At 39.3% G+C, this 21,304-nt stretch overlaps 1 protein-coding gene across 10 annotated transcripts in view; it reads left to right on the forward strand.

The window, feature by feature from the left end:
- vps13c (vacuolar protein sorting 13 homolog C) overlaps window positions 1-21,304 on the forward strand; it is a 259,753-nt gene that overhangs the window by 176,921 nt on the left and 61,528 nt on the right. For all 10 annotated transcript variants that reach the window (XR_007434232.1, XR_007434233.1, XM_049473672.1 and 7 more), the window contains 14 exons: window positions 155-299; window positions 464-604; window positions 1,195-1,276; window positions 1,380-1,449; window positions 2,658-2,769; window positions 4,303-4,416; window positions 5,664-5,797; window positions 5,896-5,977; window positions 7,603-7,716; window positions 8,260-8,335; window positions 9,167-9,330; window positions 9,774-9,819; window positions 10,853-10,976; window positions 20,566-20,680. Coding sequence is in view for 8 of the 10 variants with exons in the window: in XM_049473672.1 (XP_049329629.1) it covers window positions 155-299; window positions 464-604; window positions 1,195-1,276; window positions 1,380-1,449; window positions 2,658-2,769; window positions 4,303-4,416; window positions 5,664-5,797; window positions 5,896-5,977; window positions 7,603-7,716; window positions 8,260-8,335; window positions 9,167-9,330; window positions 9,774-9,819; window positions 10,853-10,976; window positions 20,566-20,680 (1,519 nt within the window). In the remaining 2 variants the exon portion in view is untranslated. The remainder of the gene's footprint in view (window positions 1-154; window positions 300-463; window positions 605-1,194; window positions 1,277-1,379; window positions 1,450-2,657; window positions 2,770-4,302; window positions 4,417-5,663; window positions 5,798-5,895; window positions 5,978-7,602; window positions 7,717-8,259; window positions 8,336-9,166; window positions 9,331-9,773; window positions 9,820-10,852; window positions 10,977-20,565; window positions 20,681-21,304) is intronic.

Consider the following 21,304-nt stretch of genomic DNA (forward strand, 5'->3'; position numbering starts at 1 on the left):
TCTGTGCTGGTCTCTGGTCTGTGGATGTGTCTGTGGTCTGTGCTGGTGTGTGGATGTGTCTGTGGTCTGTGCTGGTCTGTGTCTGTGGTCTGTGCTGGTCTGTGTCTGTGTCTATGCTGGTCTGTGGTCTGAGCGTTGTTCTGTTGGTCTGTAGTTCTGGAGTGGTTTGGGAGATGAGGCCGAAGAACCGCTGGAAATCTTTTAACCGTAAGAACATCAGTCTGCTGGAGAAATCTTACCAAAACCACCTGAGCGGGAAAACGGCGCCGGGCTGGATCACACTGGAGACGGGTCTGGAGGTGAGGAGCTAAACCCCGTCAATGAATTCATCATTTCATTAAATACAGATAAATATTACATATATAACTACCAATATAAATCAATTATAATAATGCATTAGTAGTAACTGTCTGTGTGTCTGTCTGTCTGTCTGTGTGTGTCTGTGTGTGTGTGTGTGTATCAGGTGAATTTTGCGAGGGTGCCGATGCAGATGAGACTCCCGTATTCCTCCCCGATTCGGAGGAACTTCCTGTCTGGGATCCATATGGAGCTAAAAGAGTCTCCGCATCAGAGGAGCTTACGAGCTCAGCTCCACTGGCTGCAGGTAACACAGAGTAACACAGAGTAACACAGTCTAACACAGTCTAACACAGTCTAACAGAGAGTAACACAGTCTAACACAGAGTAACACGGTCTAACACAGAGTAGCACAGTCTAACACAGAGTAACACAGAGTAACACAGTCTAACACAGTCTAACACAGTCTAACACAGAGTAACACAGTCTAACACAGTCTAACACAGAGTAACACAGTCTAACACAGAGTAACACAGTCTAACACAGAGTAACACAGTCTAACACAGAGTAACACAGAGTAACACAGTCTAACACAGTCTAACACAGAGTAACACAGTCTAACACAGAGTAACACAGTCTAACACAGAGTAACACGGTCTAACACAGTCTAACACAGTCTAACACAGTGTAACACCGAGTAACACAGAGTAACACAGAGTAACACAGTCTAACACGGAGTAACACAGAGTAACACAGTCTAACACAGAGTAACACTGTGTCACACAGTCTAACGCAGTGTAACACAGACTAACACAGTCTAACATGGAGTAACACAGAGTACGGCCCAGGTTACGCTCCTGTGTTACAGTGTTGTAATGTGGGTTATGTTTATTGCAGGTGGATAATCAGTTAACAGGAGCGATCTTCCCTATAGTGTTTCATCCTGTTCATCCTCCCAAATCCATCGCTCTGGACTCAGGTATCACCGGCTGAGTTTATATATGTTATATATTAGGGAGTGTATATAAACGAGTGTATATTATGAGTGTTAGAATGTGTTTTTTTTTCTCCTCTGTTTTCAGAGCCGAAGCCCTTTATTGATGTGAGCATCATCACACGCTTTAATGAGCACAGCCAGGTCATGCAGTTCAAGTGAGTTCTGCTCTACTTTTACCTTTATTCTCTCTCTACACCGCTGCTCTACACTGCTGCTCTACACTGCTGCTCTACACTGCTGCTCTACACCACTGCTCTACACCACTGCTCTACACTAATGCTCTACACCGCTGCTCTACACCGCTGCTCTACACCGCTGCTCTACACCGCTGCTCTACACTGCTGCTCTACACTACTGCTCTACACTGCTGCACTACACTACTGCTCTACACCGCTGCTCTACACTGCTGCTCTACACCGCTGCTCTATACTGCTGCTCTACACTACTGCTCTACACTGCTGCTCTACACTACTGCCGCTCTACACTACTGCTCTACACTACTGCTCTACACTGCTGCTCTACACTAATGCTCTACACTAATGCTCTACACCGCTGCTCTACACCGCTGCTCTACACCGCTGCTCTACACTGCTGCTCTACACCGCTGCTCTATACTGCTGCTCTACACTACTGCTCTACACTGCTGCTCTACACTACTGCCGCTCTACACTACTGCTCTACACTACTGCTCTACACTACTGCTCTACACTGCTGCTCTACACTACTGCCGCTCTACACTACTGCCGCTCTACACTACTGCTCTACACTGCTGCTCTACACTGCTGCTCTACACTACTGCTCTACACTGCTGCTCTACACTACTGCTCTACACTACTGCTCTACACTCTCACACACACTCACACTTTTTCTCACACAGTCTCACTCACACTCTCACACTCTCCGTTACACAGACTCTCTCTCTCTCACACTCTCACTCTGTCTTTCACACACACACACACACACACACACACACACTCTCTTACACACATTTACACTTTCTCTCACACTCATCACAATATTTAAAAAGCATCAAAACTACCCTGAGATTTTATAGAATATAAATATTTAAATGGAAATTATTTATATGGCAGTACTTGTTTATCTTATGCAAAAAAATGGTATGTTTTGATAAACCTATATTTCAATAATAATTCAAAATCAATATAAAAAAAACCTTAAGGAACAACTTGGACATTTTGTTTGTGTTGGATCAGTATTGTGTCTATATATCTGCAGAAAATGAACAGATACAGATAAATTAATATCAGCAGCTCCTCATTATAAATCACACCAGTTCACACTGATCTGAATTGTGTGTGTGTGTGTGTGTGTGTATGTGTAATGTGTGTGTGTGTGTGTGCAGGTATTTCATGGTTCTGGTGCAGGAGATGGCGGTGAAGATTGATCAGGGGTTTTTGGGGGCGATTTTCTCTCTGTTTACACCACCCGCCCAATCCCAGCCTGATAAACAGAAGGTAAATCTGGATTATTCACTGCAGATTTATCAGATCAGGTTCAAACCAAAAGATAACAAACCGATCTTCAAACCAATCAGTGTAGAGTATAGAGAGACTCCGCCCACGTAGGTGATGATGATGCAGGATGTAGTAAAGGATTTAATACAGAACAGAAAACAGTGTAAAATACACACACGTACTGCCCCCTACAGGCCAGACTGAGAAGTGTTATAACTGCAGCGTCTAATTTATAACTAATAAATAAATCATCAGTGCTGTAAAATAAATATAAATCGGACATTCATGTAGTGTTTTTCATCACTAATCCAGTAACACTTTAAAATAAGACTACCTTTATAAAGGGTTTATGAATAGTTTATAAAGGAGTTTAATAATAGGTAATAATTAGGTTGCAAATACTTTAAAACTCATTAATAAGCAGTTAATTAATATATAACATAAATAGAATTGGCACCAGTAAGCTGAGAATTAGCAAAATAATGATTCCAATGATTTCTACTGTCAAACCTCAGACCTTTTTCTAGATACTATTTTTACTTTGTGTTTTCCATCAATCAGCATTAAACCTGCAACATTAATATATAATTAATATATAATTAATATAGTATGTTTAACTATTTACTTTAAATTAAATGACTCAGTTGCCACTGTTGCTTTTTTAATTGATGTGTTTTAACAGCTTATCAATGTTTTTTTTAAGGCATTTACCGCCTAATCAATAATAAGTAATAATCTAATTTAGTCATTTCTTAAAAGTGTTTATCGATTTGGCAAGAAAATTATGTAATATAATATATTATAGTGGTAATTATTTTAGTATTTATTTTATTAATCCAATATTAAATGTTTGAAGGGGACATTATTATGGAAATCTCACTTTTTGTGTGCTAAATGGCAAAATATAAACAAAATAGTTTATTCTTACCTGTCATAGAAACACAAAAATCATTATTTGAAAGTTCTTAGATTACTTTTATCTGCTGACTCATCACAAACAGCAGGTATAGATTCCTCTCTCAGAAGAAGTCTGCTGGCTAATCTAGCTGTGTACTGTCTGACATGGAAAGGTTTCTTCCACTGATCTACTTTTTCACCAGAACAATCCATCCATCAGTTTTCTGTGAATCAGCTGAAAGAGTTTGGGGTCAGGAGTTATTTGAGCTTCTATGAGCCATTTGGCTCCTCCCTTATGTTGTGACATCACAATAAGGAAACCTGCATAGAACCACTCTGGCGCCACCCCTCACCCATCAACCCCCACCTGAGCCCGGCACACTAGATCAGTCGAAGAATCATTTTAATTTCAATTTGCATGTTGAGATCTTTAGACAGTACGCAGCAGGATTATCCAGCAGACTTCTTCTGAGGGAGGAATCTGTACCTACTGTCTGTGGCAAGACAGCAGATGATTTTGTGTAAAGAAACGTAAAGAATGTGTGTTTTTTTTTTTTATACTATTTTTACCCATTGTTCTGAGATGCTGTGTGTGTGTGTGTGTGTGTGTGTGTGTGTGTGTGTGTGTGTATGTAGATGAAGCTGATAGACAGGGATCTGGAGGCTCTGCAGGCTCAGCTGATGGAGAGCTCCATAACTGACGCCTCAGGACTCAGCTTCTTCGAGCACTTCCACATCTCCCCTATTAAAGTAAGAGCATCACCTAGCAACCAATCACCTTCCTGTACGATCACCTAGCAACCAATCACTTTTCCTGTAGCATCACCTAGCAACCAAACAATCATCTAACTGTAGCATGACCTAGCAACCCATCACCTTCCTGCAGCATCACCTAACAACCAATCACCTTCCTGTAGCATCACCTAACAACCAATCACCTTCCTGTAGCATCACCTAACAACCAATCACCTTCCTGTAGCATCACCTAACAACCAATCACCTTCCTGCAGCATCACCTAACAACCAATCACCTTCCTGTAGCATCACCTAACAACCAATCACCTTCCTGTAGCATCACCTAGCAACCAATGACCTTACTGTACCATCACCTAACAACCAATCACCTTCCTGTAGCATCACCTAGCAACCAATGACCTTACTGTACCATCACCTAGCAACCAATCACCTTACTGTAGCATTACCTAGCAACCAGTCACCTTCCTGTAGCATCACTTAACAACCAATTAATCACCTTACTGTAGAATCACCTAGCAATCAATCAATCACCTTACTGCATCATCTGTACCTGTAACATAACTGCACTCTAAATCACTGCTCTGTCTCTCTGTGCCTGTCTGCCTGTCTCTGTCTGTGTTTGCCTGTGTCTGTCTGTATATCTGTCTGTACCTCTGCCTGTGTCCACGTGTCTCTGTCTGTGTCTCTGCTTATGTCCCTCTGCCTGTACCTCTGCCTGTGTCTCTCTTTCTGTCTGTCTGTGTCTCTCTGTGCCTGTCTGCCTGTCTCTGCCTGTGTCCGTGTATCTCTCTGTCTGTGTCTCTTTGTGCCTGTGCCCTCTATTCCTGTGTCTGTCTCTGCATGTGTTTGCCTGTGTCTGTCTGTATATCTGTCTGTACTCTGCCTGTGTCTCTCTGTGTCTGTATCTCTGTGTCTGTCTGCCTGTGTCTCTGCCTGTGTCTCTGCCTATGTCTCTGTGGCTGTCTCTGCCTGTGTCTGTCTGTACTACTGCCTGTGTCTTTGCCTGTGTCCCTGCCTGTCTTTCTCTCTGCCTGTCTCTCTCTGTGCCTGTATCTGTCTGTACCTCTGTGTGTGTCTCTGCCTGCCTGTCTCTGTGTCTGCCTGTGTCTTTGTGTATGTCTGTACCTCTGCCTGTGTTTCTGCCTGTGTCTCTGTGCCTCTGTCTGTATGTCTTTGCCTGTATTTGTCTGTTGGTCGGTCGGTCTGTCTGTGTGTCTGTCTGTCTGTCTGTCTGTCTGTAGCTGCATCTGAGCCTGTCTCTGGGCTCCAGTGGGGACGAGTCTGAGGACGGGGACATGGTGGCGATCCAGTCTCTCAATCTGCTTCTGAAAAGTATTGGAGCGACTCTGACTGATGTAGATGATCTGATATTTAAGTGAGTATCTGACGTTAATTAATTAATTGATTAATTAAGAGCTCGTTAAGCTCCTCCTCTCGTTAGTCAGATGAGTGATGGAGGTTCTGTCTCTCCAGACTCGCCTTCTTTGAGGTGAAGTACCAGTTCTACCGCCGAGAGAAGCTGATGTGGGCTGTGATTGGACACTACACCGAACAGGTCCAACATTTTACACACTTATATTCACTCACACACACACACACACACACACACACTCATATTCACTATCACTATCACTACTGTACGTAGTGCACTATAGGACTCTTAATGGCTTTATTTTTTCTCCTAACATTACTTTTACTTTTATACTTTAAGTAGTTTTAAAACCAGAACTTTTACTTAAAGAGTAAAAAGTTCTGATTGAGTTGTGATTGAGTTCTGATGGTTCTGATTGAGTTGTGATTGGGTTCTAATTGGGTTCTGATTGAGTTGTGATTGAGTTCTGATGATTCTGATTGAGTTGTGATTGAGTTGTGATTGAGTTGTGATTGGGTTCTAATTGGGTTCTTATTGAGTTGTGATTGAGTTCTGATTGAGTTCTGATGATTCTGATTGAGTTGTGATTGAGTTGTGATAGGGTTCTGATTGCTTTCTGATTGAGTTGTGATTGAGTTGTGATTGGGTTCTAATTGGGTTCTTATTGAGTTGTGATTGAGTTCTGATTGAGTTCTGATGATTCTGATTGAGTTGTGATTGAGTTGTGAATGGGTTCTGATTGAGTTGTGATTGGATTCTGATTGAGTTGTGATTGGGTTCTGATTGAGTTGTGATTGAGTTCTGTTTGAATTCTGATTGAGTTCTGTTTGAGTTCTGATTGAGTTCTGATGGTTGTGATTGAGTTGTGATTGGGTTCTAATTGAGTTGTGATTGAGTTCTGATGATTCTGATTGAGTTGTGATTGAGTTGTGATTGAGTTGTGATTGAGTTGTGATTGGGTTCTGATTGAGTTGTGATTGAGTTGTGATTGAGTGTTGATTGAGTGTTGATTGAGTGTTGATTGAGTTGTGATTGAGTTGTGATTGAGTTGTGATTGAGTTGTGATTGAGTTGTGATTGAGTTGTGATTGAGTTGTGATTGGGTTGTGATTGAGTTGTGATTGAGTGTTGATTGAGTTGTGATTGAGTTCTGATTGAGTTGTGATTGGGTTCTGATTGGGTTCTGATTGAGTTGTGATTGGGTTCTGATTGAGTTGTGATTGAGTTGTGATTGAGTTCTGATTGAGTTCTGATTGAGTTGTGATTGGGTTCTGATTGGGTTCTGATTGAGTTGTGATTGAGTTGTGATTGGGTTCTGATTGAGTTGTGATTGAGTTGTGATTGAGTTGTGATTGAGTTGTGATTGGGTTGTGATTGAGTTGTGATTGAGTTGTGATTGAGTTGTGATTGAGTTGTGATTGGGTTGTGATTGAGTTGTGATTGGGTTGTGATTGGGTTCTGATTGAGTTCTGATTGAGTTGTGATTGAGTTGTGATTGGGTTCTGATTGAGTTGTGATTGGGTTCTGATTGAGTTGTGATTGAGTTGTGATTGAGTTGTGATTGGGTTCTGATTGGGTTGTGATTGGGTTCTGATTGAGTTGTGATTGAGTTGTGATTGGGTTCTGATTGAGTTGTGATTGGGTTCTGATTGAGTTGTGATTGAGTTGTGATTGAGTTGTGATTGAGTTGTGATTGAGTTGTGATTGAGTTGTGATTGGGTTCTGATTGAGTTGTGATTGAGTTGTGATTGAGTTGTGATTGAGTTGTGATTGAGTTGTGATTGAGTTGAATGTGTTTTGTGTTTATAGTTCCTGAAGCAGATGTATGTTCTGGTTCTGGGTCTGGATGTTTTGGGGAATCCCTTCGGACTGATCCGAGGTCTGTCAGAGGGAGTGGAGGCTTTCTTCTACGAGCCCTTCCAGGTTAGCTGATCAGTTTTGAACATCTCTGCTGGATTTTCTCAGTCAGCTTTATGAGGTAGAGTCACCTGGAATTCAGGCTTTCAGTTAACAGCTGTGCTGATCTCATCAAGAGTTAATTACTTGAATTTCTTGTCTCTTAATAAAGTGTTTGAGAGCATCAGTTAAAGTAAAGTAGTGAAGAGGTAGAGTTACAGGTATACAGTGAATAGTGAATATTTCAGTAATGTTCTAATACAGATTATGAGAAGAAACAACTACTCAACTAAATAAAGAAAAAAAATACTTTAAGAAGAAATAAAGAATTTCAAGAACTTTGAAAGTATCCTCAAGTGCAGTTACTGCAAACACAATCAACCATCTTCAGCTCGATAGTGATGGTGGATCGATTGTGCATCACTGCTAGATCAAAGCTTTCTCTTAATTCCATCAAAAGGCAGGAAATTAGAAAGTTCTGGTGTTTCTGTTTCTAATAAAGATTAAAGATCTGATCTGATACAGGAAACAGCAGCTTTTATATTACTGTGATTAATGTGATTACTGTAGGGGGCAGTGCAGGGGCCGGAGGAGTTCGCTGAGGGATTTGTGATTGGTGTTCGCAGCTTACTGGGTCACACTGTTGGTAAGTACACACACACACACACACACACACACACACACACACACACACACACACAATTAACACAAGTGTTGACCAATACAAAAATGATCATTATAAAATATCTCAATACCAATACTGAAATAATCTCACAACACAATCCTGAAGCACCTGAAATTAATAGAGCAAAAGAAGATCAAACCTGAAACTAAAATTATTTGCTTTTATTAATAATAAATGAAAAGATAAACAAAGTGATGATGTTTATTCTTCATTTCATTTCATATAAGAATGTAATACGTTTATGGAAATCCTTTGATAGACAGCCTACAGATAAAGTTAACTGAGAGGAGAGCCCCTCCCAACCAGAAATTCTCTGAAATTATAGAAAGAAATGTCAGTGACATCACTGGCCCTGCCCCCTCGCTCTCGCTCCAGTAAAATAAAGGCATTTAAAATCTGAGATATTTAAACTTTAATCCGCTGATATGTTGTGAACTTGTAGAGTCGACTCTCACTGAGTGAATCAGATCAGGAATCGAGTGCAGATTAGAATCAATGATTCAGGACATTGTTTATGAGCTCATGTGTTTATATGAGGCTCTGATCCGGTGTAAATATAAACACAGCTGTGGGGAAACTCAGAGACGACACAGAGCTCTCCTCAGACACTGGATTAAACTACAGAACTGAACACTGAAGAGAAATAAAGCAGCAAAACAGAAACTTGGTAGCATTTCTTTTTAGATCTACGTAACACACACACTCACACACACACACACACACACACACACAGGTAATACACACACATGTACACAGGTGTGCTGAGGTGTGTTGTGGTGTTGTGTGCTGCAGGGGGCGCTGCAGGGATGGTGTCTCGTATAACGGGCTCGGTGGGGAAGGGTCTGGCGGCGATCACTATGGATAAAGAATACCAGCAGAAACGCCGCGAGGAGATGAACCGACCCCCCCGAGACTTCGGAGAGAGTCTCGCCAAGGGGGGCAAAGGACTTCTGAAGGTAACTACCCCCCCCAGATACCCCCTAACACCAGATACCCCACAGTTAACACCCCCCCCACCAGATACCCCCTCAATTATCACCCTCCCACCAGAAACTCCCCCACCACCAGATATAACCCCCACACCCGATACTTCCCACACCGGATATACGCACCTCATACTTCTGAAGGTAACTACCCCCCCCAGATACCCCCTAACACCAGATACCCCACAATTACCACCCCTCATACCAGATACCCCCTAACACCACCAGTTACTCCCTCCCACATTAGAAAACCCCCCCGCCAGATATCCCTCCACCACCAGATACCCCCTCAATTACCCCCCTCACACCAGATATCCCCCCTCCCACCAGATACCCCACCAGATATCCCCCCTCCCACCAGATATACTCCTCCCAACACCAGATGCCCCACAATAACTGTTTGGTTTCTCTTGCAGGGCGTGGTCGGGGGAGTGACGGGCATTGTTACCAAACCTGTGGAGGGTGAGACAAATATTTAATATTAAATTTATTCAGCACTGTTTACTTTACAGGATTACATCAATAATACATACTGTACATTCATTTATCAATATAATTTACAGTCATTGTTAGCACTGATATATGAACATCAGCGCTGTGGGTCCATGACCTTCTGTTCTATAGAAACATCTGACATGATGTCATATTTACAACCAGACTCTGTGCAGTACTCAATTAGTAAGCCCCGCCCCTTTCCCAGCAGAATAAGCGTTTGTCTCAGCCTGCCTTCACTGAGTTACAGCACAGCCTAAGAAGAAGCAGAGCAGATTTTCTCAGTATACTCTGTGTAAAATATAGTAAGTGTAATACATTTCCCAGCAGTAAAAGTCCAGTTCATATATGTGCATTTAATCTGAGAACCCTGGGAATATTTTATGTGGAAATAAGTTTATAATTATATGTGATAGATATGTTAACCACTAATATTCACAATTTAAATTGTAATATTCTGTGAAAACAACGAAATTGGATATTTTGCCCTAATCACACAGCCCTACTTACTGTAAATCATAAAAAACTTAATTTCACTTCTCAAATATGATATATGGTATATTTAACTGAAATTACTGATCTGAACAACCAATGATTTATAAAGGAAAATCATTACAATTATCAGTAGTGCCCAGATATTTTCATACCACTGTATATAATGATTATAAACTGATTATTGGAGAAAATAAAAGTGTGGGAATAAAAGCGCAGAGAAAACTAACTGCTGGAATTAGATGGAAAGGCAGATTAGAGAAGAAAAAAGGGGCGGGGCTGTTTTGTCATTGAATCACATGGGGAGGGGCGGAGCTACGTGTCACACTGCAACTATACTGCAACCAGCCAGCAGAGGCGCTAGACCTGTATTGACCTTAATGCTTCACTCAGAGTCGCTGTGCTCTCCATGCTTTCTACACTCACCTGTTCCAGGTACTGAACTGTCAGAGTTGTTTATTGGGTATATAAAGTAATGTGGGCGTGGCTTGCTGCTGTTGCGTTTGTTCAGGTGCGAAGAAGGAAGGAGCAGCAGGATTCTTTAAGGGCATTGGAAAGGGTCTGGTGGGCGTGGTCGCCCGTCCCACCGGGGGCATCGTGGACATGGCCAGCAGCACTTTTCAGGGCATTCAGAGGTGAGACAGACACGCCCACACACCTGTCCTAATGTCTCTGACTCCTCCCACTCACAGATCAAGCAGAACATTATGACCACCTCCTCGTTTTGCACACGTCCTATGGACGGCCATTTTTCTGAGTGTCTGAATCATAAAGTGGAATTGGAACTTGGTTTTGAGGAGGTTAAAATTTCCCATAACGCACAGTGTTGGGAAGGTTACTTTTAAAATGTAATCCCTTACAGATTACTGATTACATCACTCAAAATGTAATTTGTAACGTAATCAGTTACATTACTTCAAGTGAGTAACGTAATCTGATTACTTTGGATTACTTTAAATATTGTCATTTTTTTAAGCCTGAATGAATGTAACAAATAGATAAACAAATAAAACAGCCTTTTTAATCACTCTATAAAAATACTTATGAAACCATTTCATCAAACAATTTTATGAAACACTTCTATAAATTGATGATAAAACAATTTAAAACCAAACAATGTAACAACAACTGTAAGCTATCTATTTGCAGGTTTGCCACCAGTGTTAATTTTGACAACAAATTTTGATTTAGTCTTAGTTATAGTCTTGTGACGAAAATAGTATTTAGTTTTAGTCACAATTTAGTCATCTGAAATGTTTTTAGTTTTAGTCGACTTAATGTCATAAGAATATAGTAGACTAAAATTACAGTAAATTTAGTCGACTAAAATGTAAAGGGTGTAAATGTAAATGCATTTTCATCAGTTCCCTTGAATTATTAACTCTACACGTATACGAAATGAAACGTTTAATAACCACTTGAGTAATATTGTTAATGTTTGAAAGTGAAATATATTTATATATGATTTAATGTATATTATTATTATTATTATTATTATTACTATTATTATTGTAGGTGTGTGACTATACATATTTTACATTTAAAATTTTGCTCTAGAAATCAGGTCATAAAACATCTGAATAGTTTAATTATAGTTTAAACAGAGCTGTAGATGCAAAAACTTTTAAATGATCTAGTTTTATCTCCAGCAGTAACCCAGCACACCTACTGGAGCTACAGTCTATAAATGAACACACATTCACACACTGTGCTGTAGAGATGCTCTCAGGATGTACTGAGAGACTTCATGAGTTAAAGTGAGAAACTTATGAGAAAGTGCGGTAAGGAACTTTACACAGACTTTTGGGTTCATAGATTCACTTATTTTATTGTTTTATTTTCGTTATATTATTGAGTTCCTTTCTGAGCTGTTCCTGCTTTAACACTAGCTGTATCTTTCCCACTGTGAGACTAAACAGATGATCTGATCTTAATGAGTGAGTTCTGTATCAGTTCTGTGTTTTAGTGCACTGCCGAGTTAAACACATCAGCTCATGAAATAACATCAGCATTAAAACGCGGATCTCTGCATGGAGATCTGTGGGACTCTGGTCTGCAGAAGCTGAAAGATTAGTGGTGTTTTTACCGGAGATGGAGTCGCTCCACGCGGTTTACACGTTATCTTGTTTTTCGCGACGTCAAAAGAGAAATATATCGCCTCTCCCCTCTCTCTCTCTCTCTCTCTCTCTCTCTCCCTCTCTCCCTGCTGAACACTGTCGAGTTAACTTCCAGTCGAGCTCCGTATCGACAGTTTAATTCCGCGCGGCGCTGCTGCAGGAGAGGCGGGTACTCCACCTTCGCTAAAGTAGCAGTGATTGGATCTCTTCCTAACTGGTCCCTACCTTTCACAGACCTAAATCAGTTCTGATTGGATTTCGTCCCTGCCAAACATTTTCGTCTCGTTTTTATTCGTTGACCAAAATGTCAGTTAATTTCGTCTCGTTGTGTGTGCGGAGCCGCTGTGAGCCGCTGCCCCTCCTCCCTGTGTGTGTGTGTGTGTGTGTGCAGCGAGACGGGAGGAGGGGCAGAGAGTTCCCTGTCATATCAGAGCGATTTCACCGCAAAATGTTATTTGCGTTTTGTCAGTGTTGGATTGGAAGAGCAAAAATAGGAAAGTACCGCAATGTAACCCTTTTATTTTAGCAGAGTAACTGTAATCTGATTACCACTTATTGAAGCAGTAACTGTAACGGATTACAGTTACTTATAATTTGTAATCTGATTACGTAACGCCGTTACATGTAATCCGTTACTTCCCAACACTGATAACGCATCATGATTTTTAGTAAACATTGCTGCTTACTACTCGAGTGATGGACAGCCAATCAAACATAAGGCTCTATCGTACAATCTGCTAAAGGTGCACCCTTTCTACACCCATTCTACAGTATATTTTTACGTCAGAGTTTAGGAATATATCTACAGTGATGGGCGTGGTGGCACGAAAGTGAGGTGTTCTATGTTTCTATCTTGGCAGCAAGAAACACAGATGCGCCACTGACTGATTAAAACCCTGACAACAGTCAGCACCATACACCATCACTTCTTAATCACAGCAAAAAATACGTCACCCAGAGCCTTCAGCAACCAACTATAAAATAAAACACACTTACAAATCAGCTCAGTATCTATAAGTTATTATTAGTTATATTTATTTCTGACATTTATAAGGACTTATATCAGGGATGGGCAACTGGCGGCCCGGGGGCCACACACGGCCCTCGTCATCACTCAGTGCGGCCCGCGAATAGATCAAAAATAATTTCATAATTAAAAAAAAAAAAAAAAAAAAACGTAATTCTACTTTTGACCGCTAGAGGGCGCTGCCAAACAACCACGAAAATTGACATTGACATCCAGTCCATTGTGAGCCAGCAGGCCAAACCACAGCTCTCTCATTAGCTTCAATAAATGTTGGGCCTCTGTGGTCTAGTTTTCTGCTATTATTGAATGAGCTATTTGCAATCAGTTTTTAAATCTTTTTTGTTCTTTGTTATAAATGAGTTCAAATGCCTTTTGCACTTTTATAAGCAAATGTTTTGTCCTTGTTGCTTATGAAGGACTTGTTATAATGAACTTATTTTACACAGAGGAACTACTGTATTTGCAATCAGTTTTTTAAGCAAACTTTTTGTTCTTTGATATGAAGGACTTCCTTTTTGCACTTTTTTTAAGCAAACGGTTTGTCTTTTGCCGTATTAAAATGCATTAATATGCAGAAAATAGTTGTTGATAAATGTTGGTGCTGTAAACATACAGATATAAATTCATATAAAATTTGTTCTTATTGAAAATCATTTGTAGCGTTTTTCATATTCAATTATTTGAAGTGCGAGGTCATGTGGCCCTCCAATGGTCATGCTGAAAAAAATGTGGCCCTCTCCATCATGGAAGTTGCCCATCCCTGACTTATATTAATGTTCAGTACACAGATTTAATAACTGTAGATTAATATAGCAGATATATTGGCATTCTGCTGTTTGAGAACTTTAACAGATGCTCATTCTCACTCATTCTCTCTCTCATCCTGCAGTTTTGGTAATAAAAAATAGAGAAAAGAGGAAGGCCCTTTGACTGAACATAAATGTATTTTATTTTATTTTGCTTTAATTTAATTGGAATTTTCTTTTACATTTTTTTTATTTAAAAAACATAAAAGCACATTGCCTCTCGTCTCGCGCTCACCATCAATTATTCAAAACTTGTGAAAACAATGTGAAATACACAGATCTATAAAGATATACGTTAGTGTTTTATTTTTTATCACCAGGGCACATTTATTAAAATATAAAATTATTAACTTATTAATTAAAATCTGGCAGTGATAGAAGGGAATCTCTATGGTTAAATATTGAGTCCACTGTCTGCTCACCTTTACCAATTAATCACTACCCTTTATACATAGATTCCATAAAATTCCACTCATCACTGAGAGCTTTGTAATATTTAACACGCTTTTAGCATGGAGAGATGTCCAGTCACATCTTAAAATTCCTTCATATCTTTCAGTGCGACCTTCCCCACCAACTATCAAACATAGAACTCTCTAGATGGAATTCTGCAGGCATTACACAAATATCTCATTTATTCTCAAAACACTCCTTAAAGTCTTTCTCGCAGACTCAAGAACTATTTGGAGTTTTTCAGATAATTGCAAATTGGGCATTTTATTAAATCTATACAGGAGCGAGAACAGCTGAGATTAGAACTGACTGAGATTGAAGAGCTCCTAGATTTCCACAGTAGTTTAAAAGGGTTGATTTCACATTTATATAATTTACAGTCTAATGCTTGTGTCTCATCATTACCTCATATGAAGCGCTTATGGGAAAGAGACCCTGAAATAAGTATAAGTGATGATAATTGGAAAAGGATATGGCAGGGCCTTCACCCTAAATTACGCTCAAAATCTCTTTATGAAATTAATTTAAAAATGATTAAAAGAACTTATCTTACACCAGTCCGTCTTTAAAAGATCTTCCCAGATCACTCTGATCTTTGTTTCAAATGTAAACTGGAAAAATGTACATATCTGCATTGTTTCTGGTCATGTGACAAGATACAATTCTTTTGGAAAGGGATACATCACGAACTTCAGAAAATGGTCCGATTAGCCTTTCCTCCTGCCCTTTTTCTTTTCCATTTTGATACGGAACATGTGCTTAATTATAAAATAAGGCATTTGTTTTGTATTTTAGTGTCTTTAGCTAAGAAATGTATTTTACTTTTATGGTCAACGCCTAAAGTTCCATCTGTCTGTTTCTGGCTAAAACACACTGACATATAGCTTGCATAAGAAAACACGTGTGTTCTGGCAGATATGGCGATTGCTGATACCTTGTTCATACCTTGAAGAATTGTCTTAAACTGATACTTGATGCATTTACATTCCTTATTATTATTATTATTATTATTATTATTATTATTTATTCTCTCTTTCTCTTTGTTTTTACATGTATAACAGTGTACCATGAGAGCGTGTACCCAAAAGTTATTGAATCTGACTATATGTGCAAATAAAATATAAATTGCAAAAGAATCTCGTCCAGTGCTCTAAAATGCTGCAAGAATTCAGGTATAAAACTCAGATCATTTAAATAAACTTAAGATGAGTAAGGACCTGTGAAGTTAATCAAATATTGTTAAATATAAAGGATAGCGTGAGGTTTTGCTGCACTGTTTCCATGATTTAAAAGTAAAATGTATGTCAGTCAGTGTTGCAAACCCAACTTTTACATCAACAGTGAACAGAATAGTAAATAAAATAACATTGCAAATTTAACAGTCAGAAAGATGATTTACTCCATGATCAGCTCAGCGTGTTTATTGAGTTTTAAACAGAGTTCAGCTCTTCAGGTGTTCAGGATGAGGATGAGGGCGTGTCTGAATTCACTCGCGTTTCACCACTAAATAGTGAACTAATAAGAAAATAGTCTAAAATAGTCTCTGCCTATAGACCGCTTCAGATGAATATTTATGAGCGTAGGAAGTGATGTAGCTGTTCCTAGAACACTTCGTTCAGCAGTAAACAGCATTCCAAACAGTGGACGTAACTTTTTAATTTAACATGAACTCAAACTTCACCTAATCTGAGAGTCACAAACATTAAAAATCAGGTCAAACTGTTCTTTAAACCAGTAAACTATGGAGGACCAAAAATTACATAAGTATAAATAAATACACATATAACTGTATAAATATATAAATAAATAAATGAATAAATAAATTAATGTTGAAATTAATAAATATATAAATAAATGCACATATAAATGAATAAGTAAAATATGTATATAAATAAATAAATAAATACATGCACAAATAATTGTATAGGTGAATAAATTAATAAATAAATACATTTCCTATTTATATATTTATTTATTCATTTATATGTGCATTTATTTATTTCAACATTTATTTATTTATTCATTTAATTATTTAATTATTTAATTATTTATTTATTTATATTTGTCATTTTTGGTCCTCCATAGTAAACACGCCTGCTTTAGTTTTTCACTCTGCTGACCTGCCTGCAGTAACAGTGTCCGCTCACAACTCCTCCCTCCTTCTTATCTATAAATCATGCAGAGTACGTGCTGGATAGAGTCTGACTCGCTCCAACCTCACCAAACACTATAGTGATGCTTCTCTACTAGAGATATTCACAACTTTTACACTGAGAAAGTGATTATATGCGCTCAGACTGCGGTGCGCTTTCACTGCCTCCGTTTCAACAAGATACTGATCACATCTGGCAAGCGTTTTAATCAGAGGAAAAAAAACTTCCCTCTTAAATCCTTATCAAAAGGATCAGGAGAAGAGGTTTGATCACTTTTTACTAATTTCTGATCGTATATTTGCTCTGTTTTCGGGAGATTTGTGAAATATTTGCTCTCATTTTTACAGCTGTATAGTTGAAAATAGCGCCACCGGAAGTGTGGAAGGAACAGACATGCGCAGTAGCTTTATTATTGTTGAAACTGACCACTATTCCCTCATTTCATTATAGACCGTTTCAGTCTCATAGTGAACAGATCAGATCAGTGGAGCTGAAATCAGTATCTGATACTGGGTGTGGAAACAGGGAGGTGGTCATAATGTTCTGCTTGATCAGTGTGTGTATATGTCTCACACTCACAGTCTCAGAGCTGAGAAAGTGCTGTATATAAGAGGGACAGATGTGCCGTAAGTCACGGGACAGCGGGACAGTCTGTCTCTCTCTCTCTCTCTCTCAGGATGAGCAGTGATACTGTTACGTAACCGAGCGTCTGATCTGTCTGTTATTTCTTTTCTTTTCTTTGATCTTTTATTGTCTGTATCTCTGTGATGATGATTTAGTGTTTTCTGTGTTTGATTTGATTTCCTGTCTGTTCACTAATTTTGTGGCTCTTTCTTTTCTCATGAGTTTAATCCTGGATGTGTTTTGTTCTTTTAGTTGAGTGAGTATTGATGGTGTGTGTGTGTAAGAGTGTGTGTGTGTAAGAGTGTGTGTAAGAGTGTGTGTGTGTGAGTTTGGGGGATCAGTGAATGATTCTTCAGGGTCTGAAATATAAAGAAAGTATAAATAATGAAGGGTTTGCTGGCATGAGTGATTTTCCCTGCATAAAAGTGAATGATGGTGAGGTAAGCATTGCATCGTGGGTAGTGGAGGATGATGCAAGCAGTGGTTCTGTGCGATATTCTGCCTTTATCTCCTGTACAGTGAAACCCATAGAACTGTCTGGATGAATCTCAACATAACCCCCCCTTTCCTCAACGGCAAGAGTCTGACGAGCAGAGCAGCCAATAGGAAAGAGCAGCACAAGAACACACACACACACACACACACACTATTATACACATGTGAAAACACACACACTTAATTCATATTGTTTAAATGTTAAATTTGAAAAGTACACACTGTACAGCTTGATTTAGGGCATTTCAGTGTGTCTTTGCTATCATAACAGCGGGAAAAGTACACCTTATGCACCTCACCTGCCAAGAATCAGTGAGTAATCCAGCTCAGAAAAACTGTTAGCATCACACCTAGCATGCTAATCCTGCTGATGCTTGCTGTTTAGTTAGCAGTCTGGCTAAATTGCTATTCTAGGCTTCTTAATGCAGTTTCAGATTGAACTATATATATATATATATATATATAACAAAAAAGATGCAGAGCTTTCAGACCTCAAATAATGCAAAGAAAACAAGTTCATATTCATAAAGTTTTAAGAGTTCAGAAATAATCAATATTTGGTGGAATAATCCTGGTTTTTAATCACAGTTTTTTTCATGTATCTTGGCATCATGTTCTCCTCCACCAGTCTTACACACTGCTTTTGGATAACTTTATGCTGCTTTACTCCTGGTGCAAAGGTTATGGTTTGATGGCTTATTGCTCTCTTATTTTTGGCTAACACACTCCGAACATGCCAAGACTGGCCTCTTAGACTGTTAGCATTGCAGCTTTAACCTGGCCGCACCAAGCTGTTAGCATATTGGCTAACTCTCTATTCTAGGCTAGTGATCAGCGAGTAATCCAGCTCAGAAAAGCTGTTAGCATCTGAGGGTGGCTGCTGTCTCTGTTAGCATTGTGGCTAAACTGGTATTTTATGTTTTATAACTCAAGAGACATAAATCAACCATCATAGCTAATTATCAGACTCTGCATCTGTCATCAACTATCAGAGAGTAATCCAGCTCTGCAGCTAAAGCCTGATCTCCTCATTTCAGGGTCAGCAGAGTTTGTGAAACGTCCAAAAATGAACAGATCTGTTGTTTGCTTATTTTTTAATTAGAGATTTATATTTTTGGTTTAGGAATTTCATATTTGCACAATTGTGATTTTATAATTTACATGTTATGCACTGGTTTTACACTAGGGGGCGTACTACAGTACAGTACAGTAGTCTGCTCTTTCCCAGCATGCTCTGCTCCTCGGATACGGTGCACTGCACGAGCTAACTGCACTGCTGATACACCGATACAGCACTGCCAGATCTTTGCCAGGACTAACCAAGGTCCGCCCACTTCCACTTCAGCCAATGGCAAAGGAGCATTCTCATCTCCATGACAGCTCAGTGACCAATAACTGACCGCTTTCCCATCATACGTACTCTGTACGAACCCTGGCTTCCTCATGCGTCCCCGTCACCCATCCTTCATTTCTCACAGTTCACACCTGTTCACACCTGTTCTGTTCACACCTGTGTCCTTGTTATTCCATGCCTGCACTGTAGAGGTAATATAAGGTGAGAGACACACAGGGCTTCAGACATTAATGCTAATACAGAGCTTTAGGTACAGCTGTGCGATGCTAAGCTAACATCGCTAACAAACACTAGACTTGGACCGATCTCCTCTGGATAAAAAAACGGTCCAAATATCAAACAAACAAATTTATAGAATTTAATTTAATTTAAAGAATGAGGAAACTAGACTGTGATACAGCTTCTAAACATGAGTCAAGTGAAATAACTTTTAAATGAGAACTTTTAAAAGTAAAATAGGCTTTTAGTGTATTAAAACATGATATAAAGTTGTTATCTGTGTTGAATATCTCTCCTCCGCTCTCCTGCAGTTTTCTAACATCCAGTATTTTCTGCTCTTTACCCAAACAGACTTTAGAATGAGTGATATGGGGCATATTTTACCCTGCAGATAAATCACTTTTTACACCGTTATCCCATAGTGTGACCTAATCACAGATTACTAATGTCAGCGCTGGAGATTTATCTACACTATGGGATGTAAACAGTGGTTTTAATAATCTTCTTGTTCAGTTTTAAAGCTCTAAATGTCTGGTTTTAAATATCAGGACTCTCTGGATTCTACCAGTGAAGTGTGGAGCTACTTTGAGCTGAATAACGGTGTAAAAAGTGATTTATCTGCAGGGTAAAATATGCCCCATATCACTCATTCTAAAGCAAAAAAAATATTGGATGTCAGAAAGCTGCTGGAGAGCGGAGAAAGAGCTATTCAGCAAAGATAAAAACTTTTTGACATTTTTTACTACACTAAAAGTTAATTTTACACTGAAGTTCTCTTTTAAAAGTAATTTTTGCAGCGCTGCTGTTGCTGTATATTAGTGTACTGTTGTTCTATGCGTTATCTAATGATTAGGATTAGGATTTTTCAGTATAAACGTAAGAATAGATTAAACTAACAGCACAGCTACATGTGAAGAAGTCTATATTAACGATGGTAACCATGGTAACGATGGTAACGGCGGATTCTGATTGGCAGGGTGGCGGAGTCGACGGAGGAGGTGACGAAGTTGAGACCCGTTCGGCTCATTCGAGAAGACGGGATCATTCGGCCCTACGACCAGCAGGAGTCTGAGGGATACGACCTTTTCCAGGTGAGAAAACCCACCTCACGCCCATCAGTCTCATTAGGAGTGTGACGAGATCTCACGAGATTAAAACGTTCTCCTAAACACAATATCATGTCTCATTTCATTCTTACAAACCCAGCATTGAGTTTCACCTCATTGTCGCAAACCAAATGTCTTGTTTCTTCAAAAAAAAACAGTATCGTGTCTTATCTCGTCTCACTCTCATAAACCCATTATCATGACTTGCCTTGTTCTCTAAAAGCTTGTCTCATCTTGTTCTCGATCTCAGTTTTGTAAACCCAATGTAGTGTCTCATCTCATTCTCACAAACCAAATGTCTTGTTTCGTCTGGTAAACCCAATATCGTGCCATGTCTTGCCTTGTTCTCATAAACCCACTATTGTCTCATTTCATCTCGTTACCAGTATTGTGTCTCGTCCCATCCTCATTAACCCAATATCTTGTCTCATCTTTTTCTTATGAACCCAATATTGCGTCTAATCCTCATAAACCCAATATCATGTCATGTCTTGTCTCATTATCGTAAACCCTGTATTGTGTCTCATCTCAGTCTTGCAAACCAAATGTTGTGTCTCGTCTCATTCTTGTAAACCCAATGTCTTGTCTCGTTTTTTGTCGTGAACTCTT

Source organism: Astyanax mexicanus, unplaced genomic scaffold, assembly GCF_023375975.1.
Source record: "Astyanax mexicanus isolate ESR-SI-001 unplaced genomic scaffold, AstMex3_surface scaffold_43, whole genome shotgun sequence".
NCBI lineage: Eukaryota > Metazoa > Chordata > Actinopteri > Characiformes > Acestrorhamphidae > Astyanax > Astyanax mexicanus.